General features: G+C 37.7%; 1 protein-coding gene across 3 annotated transcripts; it reads right to left on the minus strand.

The window, feature by feature from the left end:
• TMCO3 (transmembrane and coiled-coil domains 3) lies at window positions 1-23,355 on the minus strand. Of its 3 annotated transcripts, XM_060769654.2 has the most exons (13): window positions 22,944-23,355; window positions 16,020-16,903; window positions 15,165-15,344; window positions 14,351-14,542; window positions 12,643-12,771; window positions 11,496-11,588; window positions 9,606-9,792; window positions 8,527-8,644; window positions 7,634-7,829; window positions 6,189-6,339; window positions 5,373-5,452; window positions 4,172-4,321; window positions 1-778 (listed from the first exon to the last, which is right to left on the minus strand). In XM_060769654.2, exons 2-13 carry the CDS (start codon window positions 16,509-16,511, stop codon window positions 665-667), a joined length of 2,082 nt encoding a protein of 693 aa, XP_060625637.2. In that variant the 5' UTR covers window positions 16,512-16,903; window positions 22,944-23,355; the 3' UTR covers window positions 1-664. The 3 variants fall into 3 exon arrangements, with proteins under 3 accessions (XP_060625637.2, XP_060625638.1, XP_060625639.1); XM_060769655.2 differs by lacking the exon at window positions 22,944-23,355 and having other exon boundaries at window positions 15,165-15,316; window positions 16,020-16,102; XM_060769656.2 differs by lacking the exon at window positions 22,944-23,355 and having other exon boundaries at window positions 15,165-15,313; window positions 16,020-16,101.
• Between the last annotated feature and the right edge of the window lie 483 nt (window positions 23,356-23,838).

Consider the following 23,838-nt stretch of genomic DNA (forward strand, 5'->3'; position numbering starts at 1 on the left):
TCAATCCTCCAAAATATTTTTAATGCTAAGGTATTTTGGTTTTGAACAATTAGCATGATCCAAACAAGTAATTTTTTTATATTTGTACTGAAAAATCATTTTGATCACAATGAACTTATTTGTCAAAACACAAATATGATCAGAGACATTTAAGTTACAAATAATTACAATTATTTGAGATGTATCAAGTAGAGCAAATATCACTTAGAAAAAATCATTTTCAGGACGTAGCCAAAACAGTCTCCAACCTTATATTGGAATGGAAAAACTCAAGTTTACACAGCACTAAAAACGTTTCTATGCTGATGTTAAACTTGGATGTACCAACTTATATAATTCTTTAAACAGTACCATGGGCACCATATATGTTAATAAAATCTTCTGCAACTGCCGAAAATAATAATTAAAAAGGCACATTAGTCCATTACTGAATTTTTAGACATTTTCTAAAAATCAGGTTTTACAAAATGAGTTTAACACAAATTTTATCCTTCCATCCTCTAAAAATTAGAATGTTCATTGCTTGTGAAAAAGAGTTTCATGAACTGAAATAAACGTTAAGACATCTGAGCCGAATAACATAACCATATTTTTCATTTGCTGCCAAAGAAATGAAATGAATATAAAGCTGTTTGTTTCATGGATAGAGTTGTACTAAATATCTTCAAGAAATTAATCTTTTTTCAGATCTTGGTACACATTTCATAAGCGCAGCTCTCCAGAGGGCTGGTGCAAGTAACAGGCTTAGAGTCGTCACGCTCAGGATAAGGAGGTACACCTATGAATTGGGAAGTAAGATATTCATTTCAATTTGTTCCCTGAAAAACAATATGAAAATGATCAAGAGGATTATCTGAGACAACATACACACACAGAGGGGGATAGCCTGTTCATACCACATGAAGGTGAAATAGTTTGTGCTGATAACTGCTTCCACCAGTAGCCCGGAAGTTGCATATAGCATAATATAGGCATAATTGAACCACTCTACAGTAAGCCCTCCACATTTTTTAAGGTTAAGGGCCCAGGATGTGTGCAAAAGTCAAAAAAAGTATGGGTGAAAAAACCAAGAAAGAATTTTTTACTTCTCTAGAATCTCTGGTTTTTCAGTGCAGCTCTATGACCAATTTCTCCCACATGTGGTGGGACTGTAGAATAATTTGGAAGTATTATAGTAAAATAAGAAATGTAATGGAAGAAATAATAGGGAAAGAATTAAGGTGGGATAAAGCCAGATTCATGTCTCTCACTATAGAGGCAAAGGAAGATAACAATAATTGGACAGAAATCCTAAAATATATGACAGCTGCAATACAGGCTATGATAGCCCGAGGATGGAGAGACAATACAAGATGGGATTTAGAAATTTGATGGGCTTATCTATTGGAATATATAATCATTGATTTCATTAGTCAAAGGGAAAAAACAGTATATAAATTGTCATACAAAACAAGACTGGTACCGGAAATGGTCTAAGCTAACCTACAAAATAGAGATGATAGATATAGCATTTTGAACCAGGCTTTCCACATGGGTAAATCGATGCAATGACATCATTTAGAATTGCTGTTCCAGAAGGGAGGGGGGAAATGGGTGGGATGGTATGGGTAGTGGGAGATAAACATCTCAGGAATGCATAAACTGTAATATATGGTAAGTTTACTTTTTAAATAATGTATATCGAGATAAGATTTGTATGGTAAAAGTTTAATTGAGGGGATGTATCAACTAAAATAAAAATTAATTTAAAAAATTCTGCCAGAACGTGACCACAGAATCACTCTAGATGACTTTACAAAGTCTAGAGCAGTGCTATCTATATGAATCTCTCCAGTGCAACTCAATAGCAGAAGTTGAACACAGAGTCACTCTGGAAGACCTAGAGATACCTAGGTTTGTGAATAAAATCCGTAAAACTGAAAACCGCAAATGTGGAGGGTTGACTGTACTGCACTTTCTGGTACTCTTATTTTTAATTTAAAACAGAAACTACAGGGTGAGGCAGCATAACTTCCTTTTTAAAAATTCAGTTGGTTGAAGACGTAGCGGAGCACTAATGGTCTCGTTTGAGAGGCAGGAGTATACAGTTTTGTCTTGACACAGTTCAGTTGTCATCATGCGTTGGAACAGTGAGGAGCATGCTTTTGCCGTTGAGGCCTACTTTTTGAGCGGATTTGGAGTGGCTGGCCCACTCTCCAGATTTGGCCCCTTGTGATATTTTTCTATTAGGTTTTTTGAAATCCCGTGTTTATGTGAACCATTCAAGGACCCTATAAGATTTGAAGACCAACATCCAGGAAGAAATTGCCAACATAACGCCTGCTATGCTGGCAAGAGTCATGGCACAGAAATATCAGTGAAATTAAAGAAAAGTGGGAACGGTAACCATTTGGTCAGCCAATTTTTGGCACTCAGCTGTGGGTCCTGGGAGGCCCTCTTACTCGGCACTTGGATGTAGGCCTTGGCAGGGATATAGCCAAGCGCTGAGTGCCTCTTATTCAGCGTTCAGTATTCAACATGCTTAGATGTAGGCTCTGGCAGGCCCTGCAGCCGAGCACCAAGTGCTGAGAGCCTCTTCTTCAGCGCTCGGCATGCTCGGATGTAGACCCTGACAGGCACTGGTGCTTTGCCACCAAAGGGCTGAAAATATTCATTTTTTTTCAGACCTTGGACAAAGGCGTCCGTTTTCAGGAGAGGTGCTCGAAAATGAAAATGGGGCCTTACGAAGAAAATAAACCGGAAAGGATAGTGATTATGTACAAATGGACAAGACTAATAAATAAAACCAGCCTTTCCCTCCCATCCATTGAAATCTTTTGCCTCCAAATGTTTTAGTGTAAAAAAGAAAGTATCACAAGGTTGTTGTAGTTTTTTTTGGGCTATATGGCCATGTTCTAGAGGCATTCTCTCCTGACGTTTCGCCTGCATCTATGGCAAGCATCCTCAGAGGATGCTTGCCATAGATGCAAGCGAAACGTCAGGAGAGAATGCCTCTAGAACACGGCCATATAGCCCGAAAAAAAAACTACAACAACCCAGTGATTCCGGTCATGAAAGCCTTCGACAATACAAAGTATCACAAGACTGTTCAGCCATCTTTTGGGATAAATTCTTCCAAGCCAGATTGCAAAATGGCAAACCACAAAAGCAAAATCTAAAAATAATATAATACATTATAATACAAAATATAATACAAAATAATATAATACATCCCCGAATTACTAACATTCGCCTTACATATGACTCCCGGTTACAAATGTGGGTGGTGGTGCCGTTAGGTGGGTCCGGGAGCTCTAGGTTTTTTGCAGTATTTGAAAATGTTTAAGCATTTACATGCACAGGTAAAAATAAATATTATGTTGAGACAAACATCTGTCCAAGTTGCTTTTAAAGTAGAACACCATGCAAATTTTATTTTTTAAAGTTTTGGTTAGTATGGTGTGCGAGTTAGAGCCAATGTAAGATTTTTTACTTCTGTCTGTATCCACATCAGGAAGATTTAATTTAACTTCCGGTCCCTGAGACAACTAGAAGTGAGAAAAAAATATATTGCTAGGAAGGGAAATTCACTTCTGTGAGAGTTATCATGGGAAAAAGTGTCTGCACTGAAGATTTATCACCAATCCTTGTTTCCACAAAAACCCAAAATTGTCAAAGTTCAATTGTCACAGGGACAGAAAGTGAGGTGAAAACTTCTGAACAGGGGCACAGACAGCAAAACAAATGTTATAGGACTTTCAATTTTATCTATGCCATCCAAAGCTACGCACACACACGTCTGGACTTATACTTAAAAAATATACCTGTCTGACTTACATACAAATTCAACTTAAGAACAAATCTACAGGGTCTATCTTGTTCATAACCTGAGGACTGCCTATATACCCACTGTCACTCACCAACATTTCTGAATAGCCAAAAACCTGCAATAGTGGGACTTGGAAGATGTTCAGTGAAACTAGAGGAGGATTACTAAGAAGGCTCTACCCCATTTTTGAACTTGCCTACTTGCGCTCACAGGTGGTCACCCGAGTGAGGCATTCAGTGTTGAACCCAGGAGTTGGGGAATACTAGGAATGGGCAAAGGCAGTAGCCCATAATTAACCATTATACAACTGTGTTTTATTACAGGCTTCAGTATATAAAACACCAATATGAGGGTACATCTCACCTCTCGAGAAATTATACCCGCTCTGCGTGCTCTGCTTCCCAGAACAAAAGAAAACTCACTGACTTGAGCCAATCCTGCTGATACAATCCATTTGATATACTGGCTGCTCTTTGGAAGAATCATGGAAAGGACAAGCACTGCCAGGAAAAACTTTGAGAAAGATGGTTTTTTAAAAAGCACATCAGAACAAATTGAACTCTTTTTTAAAATACAGTAGAAAGCAGTGAAATAGGGATGGGAAACGTGGCCACATCTCTCCCCATTAATTGTACTAGATTTTTCAGGAAAGTTCAAAGCAAATGTTACAATTGGGTAGATGGAGCAGTTTCCTGCTCCTGCACAAGGGAGACTCCATTTGCCTAAAATTACAAGCCTGTGTCATCTTAAGAAATACACATTTTTTATTTAAAATGCTTACAAGACTAAAAAATGATGGTCTGATTAAAAGGTGCAGAAATTTAAGCAGCCACTTTACTTTTGAAAAGCAATTTATCAACTTTTAAAAAGAATTTCTAGTGGAACAAGATAACCTTTCTTTGTGTATTAAAGCCAATCTAGAGTTTCATACCACCACTAGAGACGAAAATAATACATTTAATAACAATTCCTAAATTCATATTTGGTGTTACTGTACATTCAGCAAACTGCATTATCAGAGTAGAAATAAAACCACCTTCTCTGAAAATAAAATCTTCCCTTTTGGTCCCCACGGGCATCTTTAAGCCATACAGCACTTAATTTAAAAACTAGGTACATGAACACAATAGTTATAGAACTGTATTGAAAAAGATCCCTACTTATTATGTGTTTCTGAAAGGAACACAAAGAAAAATCAAGAAAGGTTATTCTTTCTTTATAAAACCACAGTACTAGTGATATTTAGACAGTTGTGGTCTATAGAGCTTGGTGTTTCAGGTAGCCTCATTCCAATGGAGCAATCTAGGGATATATGTACATACTATAGAATAGGTGCAGTTTGGCCCCACTTTAACTGCCATGGCTCAACGCTATGGAATCCTGAGACTCATAGCAACTTTCTACCAGAAAAGGTTGAATATCTTATAAAGCTACAATTCCCAGGATTCTGTAGCATTGAGCCACAACAGTTAAAGTGCTGTCAAACTGCATTGATTCGTCAGTATACATGCAGTTTAGGCAATCTAAAATCTAATACAAATATAAAATAATAAAATGAAGGTACCTTCATTATTACCACTGAAAGCGTAAGGAACAGCAAGACTGTGATTTCATATATAACAAATGTAGGAAAAACATGAAGGCCTGCAAGGAAGAAAAAAAAAGACTAAACAATTGTTTTACCTTTATTAGAACCTTTTTCTAAATGTGATAACACATAAGAACAGATTAATGAAGCAATAACAGACATCTTTCATCTCACTGGTTAAATAAAAGCATACAATGTTTTGTCAGATTACTAGAGCTATAGGAGCTTAAAATAGTAACAACACAAACCATTTCCAACATGGGCTGTGTTCTCCATCTCCCTTCCTTTGCATCAGAAGCATTCAAAATATGAGCTAGGCTTGCTACCAACCTCAACACCTTATCTTTCATCACTACTGCACCATTTGCCTTGTTCCTCTTCCTATTAAATGCTAACATGGCAAGAAAACAGGGCTGTGGTGGCTCTCATGAGGTAAACAGCCCCAAGGATTGGTCTCCCCACAACAGCCTCACTCCTCCCCTGGTTTAGGCCCCAATAACAGGAAATCTGAAAAAAGGTATTCAGGAATCTAAACCTTGATCTACAAGGTTTCTTGGAATATGATGACTTTAAAGGTACTAAAAAAGGTACTCTTTTCCATCAAATTCCAAGGAAGCTCCCCAGATCCTGGTTAAGTGCCTGGCTGCTGTGATGGACTGGATAAGGGCTAACAAACTAAAACTTAATCCAAACGAGACAGAGGCCCTCCATTTTTACACAAATTGTGTTCAGTTTCTTCTGTTAAACTGACACAATTAAACTTTGTGTATATGTGCTTTTGTAACAAGTTACCTATAGATGCAAAGAATATGATGGCAAGAAAGTCACGTATTGGTTCAATACAGGACATAATTTCTTCAGTAATCACAGGGCCCTGAGAAGAAATGAGTGCGCCTGCTAAGAAACACCCCAATTCCATTGAAACGTCCAATAATTCAGTGATCTGTGAAGTGGAAAAAAGAAGTATTACTACAGTAGTTTCTTTACGATAATTAGCTTTCTTTACTACCTTACCTCAAATTACATATCAGTATATGTATAATACACTAACATGTATTCTTAGTATAAAATAATAGTATATCATTCATGAAAACTTTTATCATTAAAGTGTCAAAAATAACAATGTATACATATCAAACAAATATTTATGATTTTAAAAATACTTCTTATGAATTGATTTGTAGGGTTTTTATACTTCCTTGGCTTCTACTGCTACTGTGAAACACATATCATTCAACTCCCACAATGCCTGTGGGAGTTGAAGTCCAAAACACTTGGGGGGGGGGGGACCACAAAGTTTTGACCATGCCTCCTCTAACCCCTGCAAAAATTGAAAGATGATAGTATTTACTTTGTCTTTCTAGGCAAGCACATTCAGCTAAGATCAACAAAGGAGAGTGTTATTCTTTCCCTGCTCAAATACTATTTCACTGTTTCCTACAGATATGCTATGTATCCCAGCAGGTGAAAGTCTGTGTTTCTGCAATACTCCTTTTCCACCCTCCGAATCCTGTTTAAAAACCTTTCCATTACAAGGAGGAAATGGAAGAAATAAAGGGGGGGGGGGGTTAGTTAGTTAGAGGCTTTATTAACTGGCTACATTCTTATAATAGGTATATATTCACGACTGCCTACTGACTGAACTATATAATGACATTATCTCTTTAAGTTTTGGAAAATGCTCAGCTAAACAAATATCAGAAATATCTGGACTTCCCCAAAGGAAGTAAAACTGAATGATGATCTGAAAACTTCAGATTCTTTGGGTATATCATAAGATACTAGGTCAGATGTCAAATTTTCTAATACATGCCAGTTCCTCGCCGCAGAAATTTAATGGGAACAGCTGTCAAAGGTGAGGAAATTAAATTTTAACATCTGAAAGCAGTAAGTTCTTCCCACAGCAGGGATTCTATTTTTAAATGGTGAATATTTATTTAAACATATTTATACACACTATTAGTATTAAATTAGATGTGTTAATTTATTTATTTATTTATTTATTTTACTTTACTTTACTTGTATACCGCTCTTCTCAGCCATCAGGCGACTCAGAGCGGTTAACAACCAGTATCAGCAACCAGTATATCTGATAACAAGAGTGTGGTTTACTTTTCACCTATAAATACAACCTCTTTCTATAACTGAAGTCTACCTTCTGTTATTATAAGTCTTCAAAAATAATATATTTCTATATATGATACATGCCAATAAATATAAGTATTTGAAAGAATTACCATTAGCATAAAAAACATAAAAGCAGATATTCCTAGAACTAGAATTTCTTTATTTCCTTTGCTTTCCATATGTAACTTGCGGTAGTACGGTCCTATTAGGTAAGTCTTTAAAACAAGACATATGAGCAGAGCAGCAGCCAAAGAAAACAGAATTTGTCCAATCAGCAACAATATTCTTAGTATTTCCTTGATAATGCTAGAAATGGGTGAAAAAGGAGACAGTTTTAGAAACATAATTCTAAATTATTCATCTATAATTTAAAAATATTTTCTTATATAAAAATTATGCATTTGTATTTTATTTATAATTTTTTACATTTGAATAAAGAAGGATAATGCACAAAACGGAACACATATGGATCACTGTACTTCATACTTTTAAAAAGAACAAGGCACTACTGAAGAAGTTGTAGCAACCTAAATATCTGAAATATTTTCTGATTAGAGCAAAACTTACAATGTAATTTTCATTTTGAGGTACAGTATTTAAATTTTGTCATAAAGATAGCCAGGTATGATCCAGTACAATGTCCTGTGTGTGTACCAGTTTACCAGTCAATCCCTCTTTAGCAAATCCATATCAAAGTCAGAACAGTTTAAAGATCAATTTGGAGATGGAAGAAAAAGAAACTGCCAAAAATGAAATTGGCCAAACAACTCCAGTGCACTCACAGGGCTAATTCAACCATTCTTCTGAAACACTGCCAACATAAACTGTATGGATTTACCATAAAGAGATGTGAGATTAAACACATCAAGTTAAATACAAACACTTTTTTAAACTGCAAAGCAAGAAGCGAAATAAAGCACATAATCTATTTTGCCCTGAGATCCATGGGGGAAGAAAAGGAGACAGATGTATTAAGCAGAAGCACACAGGTGAACTTTGTTACCTGGCATGTGTGCCAACTCCAGCTTGAATAAGAGTTGGCATGACTGCTATAAACAAGCCAAGCTGAACATCCTGCATCACCAACATTGCTAGCAGAACACTGCTGTAATCTATGTCTCCTGTTTGACAAAAAGCACATACAAATATGCACAAAAACTATAATAGTATTACAACTAATTTACAAAGCAGGATTGCCACTTGCCAAATTCAGATAATCGTCTATTTATTATAGATCTATTTTGCCTATACACAAGCAGGTAGAAGTGCAAAACAATAAATATAATTTGCATCCAAGGAAATGTGTCTAAAGTTCTGAATCATACTGATGAACCACTTGATTGTACCAAAACTTCAATTTCAGATTTAATGTCATTTTAAAAGGTGGCCATTTTGGCCTCCACATTCCAGCACAGTCTTTAGAGTCTGGTTTCCATTTTATTTGCTCAAGATTCATATGTGCACACCCAAGTTTTAAGATGCATGAGTCATACTGAATGTAATATTCAAACCCACTTCCTAGGCCTTCACATGGGTTCCTTTCCCAGGATACTAAGATGTTTGTTTTACAAAAGGACATAGCAGACTCTCAGGACAGATTCAGTTTTATAAATTTCTTTCTGTTGTTGTTTTTATCTTCATGTCAACTCTGACTATGCCTGATTCTATCTTAGGACATTGTTGACAAGATTTTTCTCAGAAGAGATTAACCTTTATCTTCTTAAGCTGAGAGAGAGAGTAACTTGCCTAAGATCATCCAATGAGTTCCATACCATACCATTTTTTTTCGTGTCAGGAGTGACTTGAGAAACTGCAAGTCACTTCTGGTGTGAGATAATTGGCCGTCTGCAAGGACGTTGTCCAGGGGACGCCTGGATGTTTGATGTTTTATCATCCTTGTGGAAGGCTTTTCTCATGTCCTTGCATAGAGAGCTGGAACTGACAGAGGGAGCTCATCCTCACTCCTCTCCGATTCGAACCTCTGACCTGTAGGTCTTTGGTCCTGCCAGCACAAGGGTTTAACCCATTGTGCCACTGGAGGCTCCATACCATGCTCTAATCTAGTAGTTAAATGACACCTACCTTCTTTATCTCCCCGAGAGCTCCCTGCAAGGAATCTGGATACCAATGGTGTGCTTGACAATGATAAACAAGTAGCAATGAACACACTCTGTGTGGCTCTAATTTGTAGAAAGTGCCCCCACAATAAGCCAAAGGCAATCATCAGAAGTGTCATGTAACAGGGGCCTTGCAGTGATATCTTCCACACCTGCAAAAATAATATTGACTTACATTGGATTAATAGTTTAAAGATCTTAAAATATTGCTTCCAATTTCACATTAGTGTTTAATGCAATTAAAACTCTCAAAATGTACAAGGCACTAAGAATTCTCTAACATCATTTTGCAATGTCAATACCCAGCCTTTAGAAATATTGGATAGCAGAAATACTTAAATCAGAGCTTTCCGATTGGTTTCCCACCACACAGTAGTGTGTAAACTGCAGTGTGTAGGTGTGTCAAACAAACGTAACAAGACATGACAATAATTGTGGAAATGTCTGTTAATATCTTACAAATCATATATTTTATAAAAAGAAAAGTTTTCATGAGATATGTTGCATTCCCATAGATTCCGTTATATAATTTATGTATGTGCCTGTATCTCTTATAAGGGGTTGGTTTAACCTCCACTGTACTAGTAAAACTGAATTATTGTGATGCAAAATGATGAATGTATACAAAGTGTGTCATTAACATGAAGTGTCAGGAAAGCTCTGGTTATTTTCACAATATGCTACTTGAAAACTCACAAGTGCGGAACATAAACATTCTCAGGATTACTTAAACACTGAATATTGGTCTGGAAATAGATGATGCTGATGACACCAGCTCACTGACCATTTTGAGGTGGCAGCCATTTTAATTGGTGTTTACTTTATATGCTTTTTGAAGCATAATGGCCATTTTTCATAGGGGCATACTGTATAAACCTGTATAGGCTCTCACACACAGTGGCTGCTGAACAACACTTGGGTTGAAACAGATGAAGGAAGGAAGGAAATTAGCCTTTTTCATGAACACTATTTGCTTAGGATGCCCACAGATACTTCAGCAGCAATGGCCAGGGTCACCATAATGACACTTATTCCCCTCCCCCAAATACCCACTCTTGATTGTGTAAGTTTTAAATGTGCCCTAAGTTTTACCCCTGATTGTACCATGGGTCATAGTAAAATCCCTCACTTTGGCCTCGATATCTACCTTTAACTTATAGATGAGGTTGACTTATACACGAGTACATATGGTAAGTTGAACAGCAAATAACCATGCACAGAATAAGCACTTAATTTGTCTTTCCAGTCCGCCTAACCATATAAGCATTCTGTTTTTGCACTAACTTAGAATCAAGTAGTGTAAAGATACTAATTTCTTTGAAGCTGTTTATAGAGGAATAGACACTTTTATCTGATTGAAAAAACATATTTGGATACAAAGCTAGGATTCTTAAACATCAAAATTATAGCAATGCTATACTTGCCTCTTATAAATTCCTCAGAGATATCAATGGCATGCCAAATATTAACACAGTTAATACTTCTCTGAAATTAAAAGCTCTGTCCCCCAACAATTAGTACTATTCTTTCTATAGGTGGAATTCTGCTAATAGGAAGTTCCTCTGAATAAGGAAAGACTTCATAGAATCACAGAAACATATACATCTCCCAGTTCTCCTTCTACCTTGGGAAGGGAGAAGGCAAGGCTGGCAAATATTGCTCTTCTTCCAACAGGAGTCTCCCCTTGATCACAACCCTCCCATGAATAAAAGGCTCCCTGATAATAGAAAGTAACATTGGAACCCAAATAGTCTATTTTCATATTTTCTGTTAAAGGGTTCCATATTATATTCACCCTGACTAGCTGCCTTCAGATGTTGCAATGCATGTTCATATGATGTTTGTGAAACAATACCTTTCTTAGCCGTTCAGGAGAAAATTCCAAACCCACCAAGAACAATGTGAAGAATACGCCAAATTCTCCCAATGTCTCTACCTGGACAATTGACTGAAAAACACAAGTTTATTCAGTGTGATGCAGTCTTGTTGTAACATTTTTTTAAAATTCCCCAGATCATCTTGTGTATATTTGTTTACATATTGTTTTCAAAGGTTCCAAGATTTTAACATAGTAATAATTTCTAAAGACTCATACACGCATATGTGGAGCAAGCCAACATATTACAGAGGGAAGAATGCAAGAGTTACAATAAAAGGAATAACCAAAAATGTCAACAAGAGGGAAAATATTTCCCAAGCAGGATAATCTTGGGCTTGAGACAATAAACAAGAAAAGAAACAGTGCAAAATGATTTTCAGGGAAGAAAGGTATATGGAAAAGTTATAAATAAGAAAATTTACAGGGCCTAAAAACCTATGAACAGGGCCTAAAATCCTATGATATTGTATGTGCTGATCTGAATATCTTGTTAATGCAGAGCGCTGCCTATATACTGGGTTCTAATGACTTTTAGACTGCAGCAAGTATTAATAAATGAATTGTAATTTGCAAACAGTTTTTCTTTTTTTGGTTTAACTTTTCAAAGATACTCCAATCTCTTTATTTCACAGTTAAGTAAAACAAATAACTGGTGAACACACATTTGGTGCCTCAAATATTAGAACTGTTTCTGGGTATATTTGGTCTGCTGATTCCAAAATGGCACCCCTGTTTTTGAAATACAGGTCCTATGCCATATACCAGTTTTCATCTGCTCGTGAACAGAAAATCACGATAACCATATCTAAGAAATTAGAGCTGATGCAGTCTATCGAATGCAATATTCTGAAGCAGCCCGCAAATAACCCCAGGAACAGGCCTAAAAACCAAGATCCCAAGTTTGTTGCTGAAGTGTACTTTAATCCCTGTTACCCAAAATAATTTGACAGTGTGGAAATATGATAAATGTTTTACCTAAAGTAGAAAATGGTGCAAAACTCCAATATTATCTTCTTTACTTGCCAGTAGTTTACATATATCTTAAGTTTCCCAATAGTGAACAAACACCTCAAACAGAAACACAAACACACTGATTGTGTATTATCCTAAAATATATTCCTACCTTGATACTGTTTAATCCTGATGGTCCCAAAAGCACTCCACAAATAATGTATCCAAACATAGTTGGTAATCCTATTGTTGTGCACAGCCAGCCACAAGGCAAGGATAGCATTCCTATGGTCACAATATCCTAATGAATAAAATTAAAAAAAAACAAAAACATTAATGATGATTATGATAATGATGATGCCTTATTTATAGTCTGCCCAATCTCTCCAGAGGGACTCAGGGCAGATTCCAAACAAAAAAAATACAAACTTTCAATGCCTGAACACACCAACCATACACCCTCTTTCCTTTCCCTTTTTCTTCAAGAGAAATAAACTCTAAGTAAAATGGGATTTATAGTCAAATGAGACCAGATCAAGTTCCAACCTCACCATCACACATGAATTTTGCTCTTAACTGAAGACATTCCTGCTTCCTATTTCTATGTCACTGAACAACATTGGGTGATATTGCTGTGTGCTTTCAAGTAATTTCTGGCTCATAATGACCCTATCATGGGTTTTTCTTGTCAAGATTTGTTAGGATAGGGTTTGCTTTTGCCTTCCTGTGAGGTTGAAGGAGTGTAACTTGCCCAAGTTCAACCAGTGGGTTTCCATAGCTGAGCAGGATTAAAATCTTACTTTCCAGAGTCATAATACAACACTCAACCTACTGCACCATACTGGCTCTCAAATAATATTGGAACTAGGGGGAAATCATTGACATACAGTAACCTAACATTACATTATTTTCTCTTTTTAAAGTTATTTACCTTGCCTTTATGCTAAAAAAATACTGCTCAAAGGCTTACAAGCATCATTAAAATACTAAGAAATAAAACTATACAGTTCACCACAATAGCTATTGTACTAGTTGGATAATACTCACTTCAAATGTAAAATCTATGTTTCCATACTCAACGTTAGATCTCTAATGATAAATGTCATCAGTACTTGTAAGTGGAATCATTTTCTAGCTTCTAATATACTACATATTTACAGTAGAGTAATGTCTTGACATTAAGATTTTTTTTAAAAAAAATCAATATAAAGATTTAGGACCTTTTTCAAGATTTTTAAAAATCTTAGCAGAAAATTAATCTTATCACAACATACAAATTAATTTTTAGTATGTTCTGTTCTACCTCAGGACAGCATTTCATAGAATCATAGCATTAGAAAAGACCTCGTGGGCCATCCAGTCCAACCCTATTCAGCCAAGAAGCAGGGAAATCACATTCAAAGCACCCCAAACAGATGTCCATCCAGCCTCTGCTTAAAAGCTTCCAAAGAATGATCCTCCACAACTCTGGGGCAGAGAGTTCCACTGCTGAACAGCTCTCATAGTCAGGAAGTTTTTCATAATGTTCAGATGGAATCTCCTTTCCTGTAGTTTGAAGCCATTGCTCCACGTCCTATTCTCCAGGGCAGCAGAAAACAAGCCTGCTCCCTCCTCCCTATGACTTCCCCTCACATATTTATACATGGCTATTATGTCTCCTCTCAGCTTCTCTTCTGCAGGCTAAACATGCCCAGTTCTGTAAGCAGCTCCTCATAGGGCTTGTTCTCCAGACCCTTAATCATTTTAGTCACCCTTCTCTGGACACATTGTCAACATGTCCCTTAAATTGAGGTGCCCAAAAATGGACACAGGTGTGGTCTGACGAAGGCAGAATAAAGGGGTAGCTTGACCTAAATCGGCTCCATTTTAAAAGAACTTACCTTTATAAAATGGTGGTCAGCACGTGGAATGGTTGAGTCTCTAGGCTTAGTAAGTATGTACTGATTGTTTTGCGAATCAATAAGCATGCTTAAGCCCAAATCATCCTCCACTTTCCTTTTTGAAACATTCCTTTTTGTATCTGCTTCATCCTCTTCCACTCTCAAAACAGCTTCGAAATTGACTCCTCTCACCTGTTAAGGAGGCAAAGCTTTCTCATTATTTTTATTTACCTCCAGCAAAGTACCATATAGACAGCCTTTCACTTGTACCACAGGACTGATCATTCCCATCTCCCTTCTGCAGCCCCATATGCCCCAACTGCTACCAACTTCTCAGTCTCCCCCAAACTGAAGGAACCAATTTTAAGGAGGCAGAGTGGCTAAATTCAGAAAGTACAATAGCCCCTTGACTGGTAAAAGCAATTCTAATGGCGAAAGCATTAACTATATACAATCATCTGTGTTATTGTGTTTTCTTTTTAGATTTTTTAAAAAAGGATTTCTTCTCCCTACTAGGGGATATTTTTTTTCTTTTTTGGATTCCACCATATTCCGCTGTTTAAAGTTATTTTCCACCAAGCGATTGAAGTATTCATATTCCCTTTGTTTTCCTTCAGCAAATACAACCATAATTACTTTACGTTCAATTATTATTATTATTATTATTATTATTATTATTATTATGTTTTTATACACTGCTTTTTCTCTCCACAAGTAGATTCAAAGTGGCTAAGTAATAAAATTAATTGTATAACTCTGAACTACTATTATTTTGTATCAGATCGTTATTGTAGCAATATCGAGATAAACGTACCGATTTGTTGTCATCAAAGGCATGCTCTCCTATTTCTTCTTCTAGTCGATCAGCTGCTTTCCGTACATCTTCAAGAATCTCATCAAGGATAGATAGACTCTTATTTTGATGCTGCATGTTTTTCAGGGCTTCAGCTTGGTGCTTCTCTGCTGCTAGAAGTTCAACATATTCCGTTTCTTCCTATTAGGATTTGTTAAAATTCTAAGATACTTTTCAGAGCAAATAAAGCATAAGACCAGTTGTTTTAATTTGTAAGAATCTTTGTTAAAAACTGAAAAATGAAAAAAAACCTGCAGAGCAAAAACTCTGAGCTTTTTAAAAAAACATCTTCCTGTGGTTTGTATAACTCTTGAACCACCTTTCAGCCACAAGATCCTCAATGAAACTAGAGCAACGGTTTAAAGTTTTTAAAAGACAATCTACACATACTCGATTTGAGAAAATAGATCCAGTCTTACTCCCACAAACTGACACTTTTTATTGATTTTTTTATTTTACTCAAGTTTGTTTACTTGCTTTATCCAGTGGATTCATAACAACAATCTTACTCCTATATCAACATGGTCAAAATCAGTCCACTATGGATGCATCTGCACTGTAGAATCAGTGCAGGTTGATCCCACTTTAACTGCCATGATTCAATGCTATAAAACCATGGAAACTGTAGTTTGGAAGCATTTGGCAGAGAAGGCTAAAGATTATTACAGCTCCTATGATTCCGTAGCACTGAGCCATGGCAACTTAAGCTATGTCGAACTTCATTCATTCTAATTTAGATGTACCTTGTCTTGTGTTATGTTGCAACTGTTCTTTCCATTTGATATGAGCCTGAAATTTCAGATGGAGTAAACTCACCTTTATTGCTGCTTCTCTCAAGGCTTCCAGCCGCTGCCGACTGCTCTCCTTCATGTTCACAACATCTTTGTAATCCCCTTGTAAGGCCCGCTGGAGTCCATGGATAGCTTGAAATACAGAGTTTTCACTTTCATTGAGCTCTTTTTGGAAAATTTCAAACGTGTGGACCTGAAATGTCCTTTCTTCGACTGATAGCCCTGGGTCCTTTTCCACTGCTCTTATTGCACTTTTTAATTTATTGAGGACCACATTCTTTTGACGCAAGAGTCCAGACAGCTTTCTGCAGTTTTCCACTAGCCACTGTTTCCTTTGAGTTATAGCAGCTCCTTTTCCACGATGCAGTTTTATTGCATGTTTTACTATATCCTCGTGTTCTGCTGGGGCAGTCATCTGGCAGCAAAGTAGTGACATGAACATCCAAAAGCCAACAAATCGCGTTGCTGTCATTGTCCAATTTCTAGTAGCGACTGCGTGGAAGCACCCAGAAATCATTTCTCACTTTCTGTCCTATGCGTTTGGCATGCCAGATATAATGGTGGCACTAATTAATGAAAAGCAGCTCTTATCCATAGTATACTACAGGACCGTGCAACCCAATGTGAATTCAAATTCCAGAAGGCATGAGAACAAAATATGTTAAACATTGTAAACACTTCTTTATTCAGCTTTACATTCTTGGTTACTAGAAAGGTTGCTTTCTTTTGGGGCCTGCTTTTCATCCAGTGCATAGCACTGCCCAGCATCTATCAAATTGTGAAGATCAAATCCACTCAAGAATATTCAAAGTCTCTCTCTTCTGGATAATATCAAATTATTTTTCTGTGAGTTTAAATAGCTGAAAGGTTTGTCTGATCTTCTTATGTGGAGTGAATGAACTTGAATCCCTGTATTTCAAAACAAGCAAAATAACTGGTTATTTACTGATATTACAGTACAGATACTTTAACATAAAAAGTCTAAACATATTTTCCAAAACATTTGCATAGTCCGAGGAAGCCATGCCTGAATTAACCACCAGATTCTTCTCATCAGGCCCAATGCTAGGATAGCATCAGCAAAGAGATTTCTCCCCTAGCAGTGATCATACAAATATGAAGGCTTCTGAACTGAACATCCTCCTCATATGGTCCTTTCTCTCTTCTTTGCCAATGATATAGGATATTGTTCCCCAAAACCTGTTTTTCTTCCTATATTTGTCTCTTTATGGCTTCTGCTCTTTTCATATTCCGCTTTGCCTTCTGCTCTTACAGTGTACTTTCAATTATTCTTTCTCCCACTTCATGCCTCTGGTATTCCTGAATTTATACTATGTCCTTCTCATCGTTTGCCATCTAACATTGTATGGCTATGTGTCCATCATGAATTTTATATCTTATTTCCCTGTTTATCTTTTTATGTCAACAAATGTAGCTTTACAGCAGTGGTTCTCCCCAGATGTTTTGGTCTTCAACTCCCAGAATTCCTAACAGCTGGTAAACTGGTTGGGATTTCTAGGAGCTATAGACCAAAACACCTGGGGCCCACAGGTTGAAAACCATGGCTTTACAGTTAATCTCCCAGCACTGAAAGAGGGAAGAAAAGTGGATCTTTTTTTTTTTGGCCATACTTGGTCTCAGACCCCAAGGGTCCCTTGTCATAAAATGTTTGTCCACCCCAAGATTTTGAATATATCCCCCTACTGTGTTGTCCCTTCACTATTGCATGATTTCTCTTTTCAGAATCAAACAAGTATGAGTTCAAAATGAAATACATTTAGTTTTTCCATTAGCTCCATGTCTGTTCTTCTTACTTTCCCATTCCTTGTGCACAAACTGATTTACTGCGTATCTCCTATCATTTTTTGTTTCCACTCCATAAATCCACCTGTTATGAATCACCACGGTCATCTTCCACTCTCATCCCCTTTTTGGCTCAAACTACTCACCCTCCCTTCATTCTCTTTATTTATCAAGCCATTTGAAACACTTTTCTCACACCAATTCATTTTGGAGTGGAACACATATTTAAACCTCTCAGGGATCATCTGACTTGTTCTGGTACTGTCTATGGCTGAACAGGATCATCAGCCCCTAACCTACATTCTTTTCTTCCAAATCTTACTCTAGGAAGATAGAATATGTTCTTTAGCCAAGCAATATTAAATTTCTTTTGTTCTTATAATAATTATCAGGAATACTGTGTTTGTGTCTTCAAGTTGCCTGCCAACCCATAGTGACCCCATGAATTCCATTCAGTTTTTAGTCAAAGAATACGCAGAACTGGTTTTGCCAGGTCCCTCCTCTGAAAAATAGTCTACAGTACCTAGTATTCATTGGCAGTCTTCCACTGAAGGACTAACCAGGGTTGATCTTGCTCAGCTTCCAAAAACAGATAGGATTTGGGTCTTTAGGTTATTTATACACCCATTTCATTTGAGTATATGGCCATTTTCAAACAACAGGGTGAGTTATAAAAATTTCCCAGGTGGGTTTTCATGGCCAAGCAGGGAAGCAAACTCTGGTCTCCAGAGATCTGATTCCCTTATAGCTGAATACATGAAGTTTGTAAGTAAACCAACTTTTTTAACGAAGCTACTCATTTTTGTCTCTTGAGATCATGATTATTTATTTATAGTATTTATTTACAGTATTTACATATATATTTGATTTAAAACCAAATATATTTTATGGGAGAGTAGATGTTTTTGGGAAACTGAAATAAGAATTCTGAAGATCTGCTATATATTTTTGGGCATTGGCATAATCTTTCTTCCTAACAATTCAAAAAGATAAACCAGGTATATCAGTCTGACAACTGAATAACCTAATTTGCCTTGCATGAATACTAGTAGATATATACCACTAAAAAGAAGGTTGACTCAGTAAGTTTTTAGCTCTTTTCGGGAAGATCATACTTTACAAAAAGGCTATGATTTTCCAAATGGTAGTGAATGCCAATTAATTTCCAAAAGGTCATGCTTCCAAAAGGTTTTGGCAATTCTGGTTTTTCAAAAGGTTATGATCTCAAAGGTCATCCTTTCTCAAAAGTCTTGGATAAGAGGCCACCAACAAATACTAGGTGCTCTGGGATGTACTGTATATACTTGAGTATAAGCCAACCCAAATATAAGCTGAGGCACCTAATTTTACTACAAAAAACCTGGGAAAACGTATTGACTTGAGTATAAGCTGAGGGTGGGAAATGCAGCAGCTAACTTTCAAAATAAATTTCAAAATAAAAATAGGTAGCAATAAAATTACATTAACTGAGGCATCAATACATTAAATGTTTTTGAATATTTACATAAAACGGCAATTTATGACTGTCTAACTCTGATTAAATAATTATTCTAAACTTCTTCAATATAAATGTGCTTACGTATCCTTCCAATAATAATAGAGTAAAATAATGAATGTAATAAAAAATAATAGAGTAAAATAATGTAATATAATAATAATAAAATAGAGTAAAATAATTAATGCAATAATAATAGAGAAAAAATAATAAATGTAACAACAACAACAACAACAACAACAACAACAGAGTAAAATAATAAATAACTTTGACTTGAGTATAAGCTGAGGGGGAAATTTTCAGCCTAAATAGGGCTGAAAAACTCAGCTTATACTTGAGTATATACAGTACTTCAGAAGAAGGAATGGGCATTTCCTTGCTTAAATCTATCCTATAAAATTCATGACAGAACCACCATAAGTCAATAGACAGCTTGAAGGCACACACACATAAATGCATGAGAAACCGCCAAGTCATCCTATTATCAACAGCCCTGCTCAGATATTGCCTACTTAGGGCTATGGCCGCCTTGATTTAATGCAGTGTTTCTCAACCTATGGGTCCCCAGATGTTTTGGCCTTCAACTCTCATAAATCCTAACGACTGGAAAACTGGCTGGAATTTCTGGGAGTTGTAGGCCAAAACACCTGGAGACCCACAGGCTAAGAACTACTGATTTAATATTACAGGTAGACTCAAAAGGCCCCCATCAAAGAAGAAAAAGGAAGAACACTTCTTCACCACAGATTTAGCAAATATGGGAGCACACAACATTGCTGGAAAAGGGTGTTAAAAGAATGGGACTTGGATTAGGAAGCTTTCATATATCTAAACGTGTTGCACCTCTATCTATCTATCTATCTATCTATCTATCTATCTATCTAAATGCTCTGTTCACTTTGAGTGACATCATAACTCAAAATCCGCTAGTCAAATTTCTGCCAAATTTGGCCAGTAGACACCTACTAACCCAAGGAGTAATTATCACTAAAAATTGATTTTGTCATTGGGAGTTGTAGTTGTTGGGATTTATAGTTAACCTACAATCAAAGAGCATTTTGAACTCCACCAACAATGGAATTGAACCAAACTTGGCACACAGGATGCCTATGACCAACAGAAAACACTAGAAGGGTTTGGTGGGCATTGACCTTGAGTTTTGGAGTTGTAGTTCACCTACATCCAGAGAGCACTGTGGACTCAAACAATGAAGGATTTAGATCAAACTTGGCACAAATACTCGATATGCCCTAATATGAACACAGATAGAATTTGGGGCAAATAGACCTTGACATTTGGGAGTTGTAGTGACTGGGATTTGCAGTTCACATACAATCAAAGAGAATTCTGAATCCCACCAGTTGGGCCAAACTTCCCACACGGAACCCCCATGACCAACAGAAAACACTGTGTTTTCTGGTATTCTTCTGCAACCCTTTTGACACCCCCCGTGACCCCCCTCCCAGGAGTTTCAAGCCCCAGGTTGAGAAATTCCATCCAGTCCAACTCCCTTCACCAGGGCAAGGAAAACATAATCAGAGCCCTCCTGACAAAGAACCATCCAGTCATAGATATAGGTAGATATATATGATTAACATACAGACACATATATGTATATGACAGATACAGTGTTCTCTCCCTACTTTGCGGTTCGCTTTCTGCTTTTCGTGGGGTTTTGCCTCCCAGTTTATGAATGGTTGCCGTTGCCCAGAATAGCGTTCTAATCCCGCCTCCTGGCAACAATGGAGTGTGGAAGGGCGTTTCACTCTCCCACTCGGGAGAGAGGCAGCCAATCAAGAGAGATTGCAAAGTAAAGCAGAAATAGCTAACAAAAAAAAGGTGTTTAATCTCTCCTTGCTTCTGCCTTACCCTCGGAATGCGATAAACATAGTGTTGCACTCCAGGACAGGAATAGCCCTCTGATTTTAAAACACCACACGTTGAGTAAGGAAAAAACAATCTTTTTATTGAAGATAAGTAAAAGCAGCAAAGTAAAAAAAAAACACTTTAAAGGAATTAGTAAATCCAAGTAGGGAAGACAAGCAGGAACAAATTAGTCCAAGATAAGGTTCAGCAAAGTCCAAAAACAAAGTCCACTCTTCTCTAACAAAATCCAAAGTATACAATCACCAGAGACCAAGAGTCAAACCATGGAACAAGAAACATCCGTGAGGCAAGAAGCAGAACTTAGCAGGATTCCAAAACGATGCTTCATCTGACTATATTTCCCATGTTTGGACCTTATAACCCCTGGTTAAGCCATTCCAAGCATTCCGAAATTGGTTTCGTTTTCCCTGGATGCCTCTCATCCTTATCTGTCAAAGCCTGGCAGATTGCCGAAGGCCTTGGTCGAGCTGTCTGTTTTGGCTAATTTCCACCCGCCTGTCTATATGCTCATTAGTTTCTGCAGGTGCCAAGTAGTTTTCAAACCCCAAATCCTAAAAACTCTGGGAGCAATTCAGGGATTAACCATCATCCCTATGCCCTGTAGGAACATTCTCATGGGAAACTACACTTTGAACCGGTGTCTCTATGTCATTCTCTGCATCAATATCATTGACCAAACCATTGAACCTCATTGACATCATTCCCCACATCTAAAGCACCTTGATCTTGAAACACAATCACAGGCTGAACTCCAACACATATATAGCGTCGCTACTTCAAAGAGTTTTCACTTCTCATGGGTGTTCCTGGAATGTAACACCCGCAATAAGTGAGGGAATACTGTATAGATTTGAAAGGGACCCCTAAAGAAGGACAATGATATGTTGCATGTTCCAGAGTAGGCAAACCAGACAATCTCCACATCAACACTGACAAAGAAACAGCAAGAAATACTGTTTACCCACAAGCATAAAGACATTACATATATCAGAAACCAACACTTTCTCATTACTTTATTTTCCAGATCACCAGACTGGCCACAGCTGTCGCAACTATGGTGTTGCTGCTTTATAGCTGGAGTTGTATTCAAACATTCAAACCACCTTCTTGGAAGCTGCGCCCCGTTGAGAAAATAATGCAATCCACAGAAGACAAACTTTCTTCAAATAAAGTAAATGTTTATGCCACAGTAACAAATAACAGTTTCAGTCCATCCCAATACTCCAGCAAACCTTCCTTGAGCTTTTACAGGAATCTATTGCTCTCATCACCAGCATCAGCATTCTCTGCTCATATTCTTCTCACTCCACTCTTCTCCACACTAGTCTGTTTCTTCTCTCAATTTGTAGTAGCTAAGCTCTCACAGGTGCTGGTCATACAATGACTTGACATGATTCCTGCAACCACTTATCCATTTTTCACTTAAGAAATGATCTACATAACATAAAACTCTGACAACAGCAACGCGTGGCAGGGGATGGCTAGTTCCCTATAAAAAGGGCCCTGGTTGTCTCCTATTATTTGGTGCAAGTGTGATAAGGGGCCAAGGGCACCAGGTCCTGCCTGATCTTGGGGGCTAAGCAGGGTCAGCCCTGGTTGCTGCTGGGATGGGCTTTTGCTGTCCATCTCCTGCTGCAGCATTCCTCTTCTGCTACCAAAGGAAACCGGCCCGGCCCCCCGAACCTTGTATTCCTGACCCAGTCCCTGGAAACAAAGACAGGGGCCGGCCTTGAGAGAGACCCCTCCCGCGCGCATCCCCCTCACCTGGCCAGAAGGTCCCGCGGGAGACGGAGGGAATCGCCGACCTTCCTTCCTTCCTTCCGGAAAACCCCGAGCCACGTCCTCAGCCTCGGCACACCTCCCTTCGGCCAGGTAGCCAATAGGAACCCCGGACGCCTGGCTCCTACCCAATAGCAGCTCCTGCCGGCTGGCTCAGCGCCCAACCAGAAGCCAAGGCCCGCCCCTTTTGAATAAAGCATCACCCGAGGTATGACCTCACCGGCCAGGATCATAAGGTCCCACGGCTTCGGCGGTCCTTGTCACACAGGGAGCGGGAGGCGGGGAATGGTGGAGGGGTGGCCCAATCGCGTGCCACTTCCCTTTCGCTCCTCAATGCCTTGTGGGAAGTGTAGTCTTCTCGCTCGCTGGCTCCCGGGTTTGTTTGGGGAAATGTAGTGGGAGGCCTGCGGTGCAGTGCATTGTGGGATACCTCGAATTCCCTTTTCGTCCTCCAGCAGCGGACGTAGATGTAGGAAAGTGTAGAATGACTGTTGTCTACTTATGGAGGACTCATTTATTTATTTATATTCTGCTTTGTCTCTCCATACGGAGACCCAAAGCGGCTCACAATCAAAAACATTACAACTTGAGATATACAAATATGCACTAATACAACTGGATGCCATTATATATTATTACATATTATCAGTAGTATTATATTACTATATTAGTGTGGCTATATTATAATACTATTATATAATATATTGTATTATTAGTTTTATAATGTATTACATTATAATGTTATTAATATGATTTTATTAGCATAGCACAAAATTAGCATTATATAGCTTTCGTATAATAGCTATATAATGCTAATTTTGTGCTATGCTAATAAAATAATATTAATAACATTATAATGTAATATCATATCATACGAAAG

Source organism: Anolis sagrei, chromosome 3, assembly GCF_037176765.1.
Source record: "Anolis sagrei isolate rAnoSag1 chromosome 3, rAnoSag1.mat, whole genome shotgun sequence".
Classification (NCBI taxonomy): Eukaryota; Metazoa; Chordata; class Lepidosauria; order Squamata; family Dactyloidae; genus Anolis; species Anolis sagrei.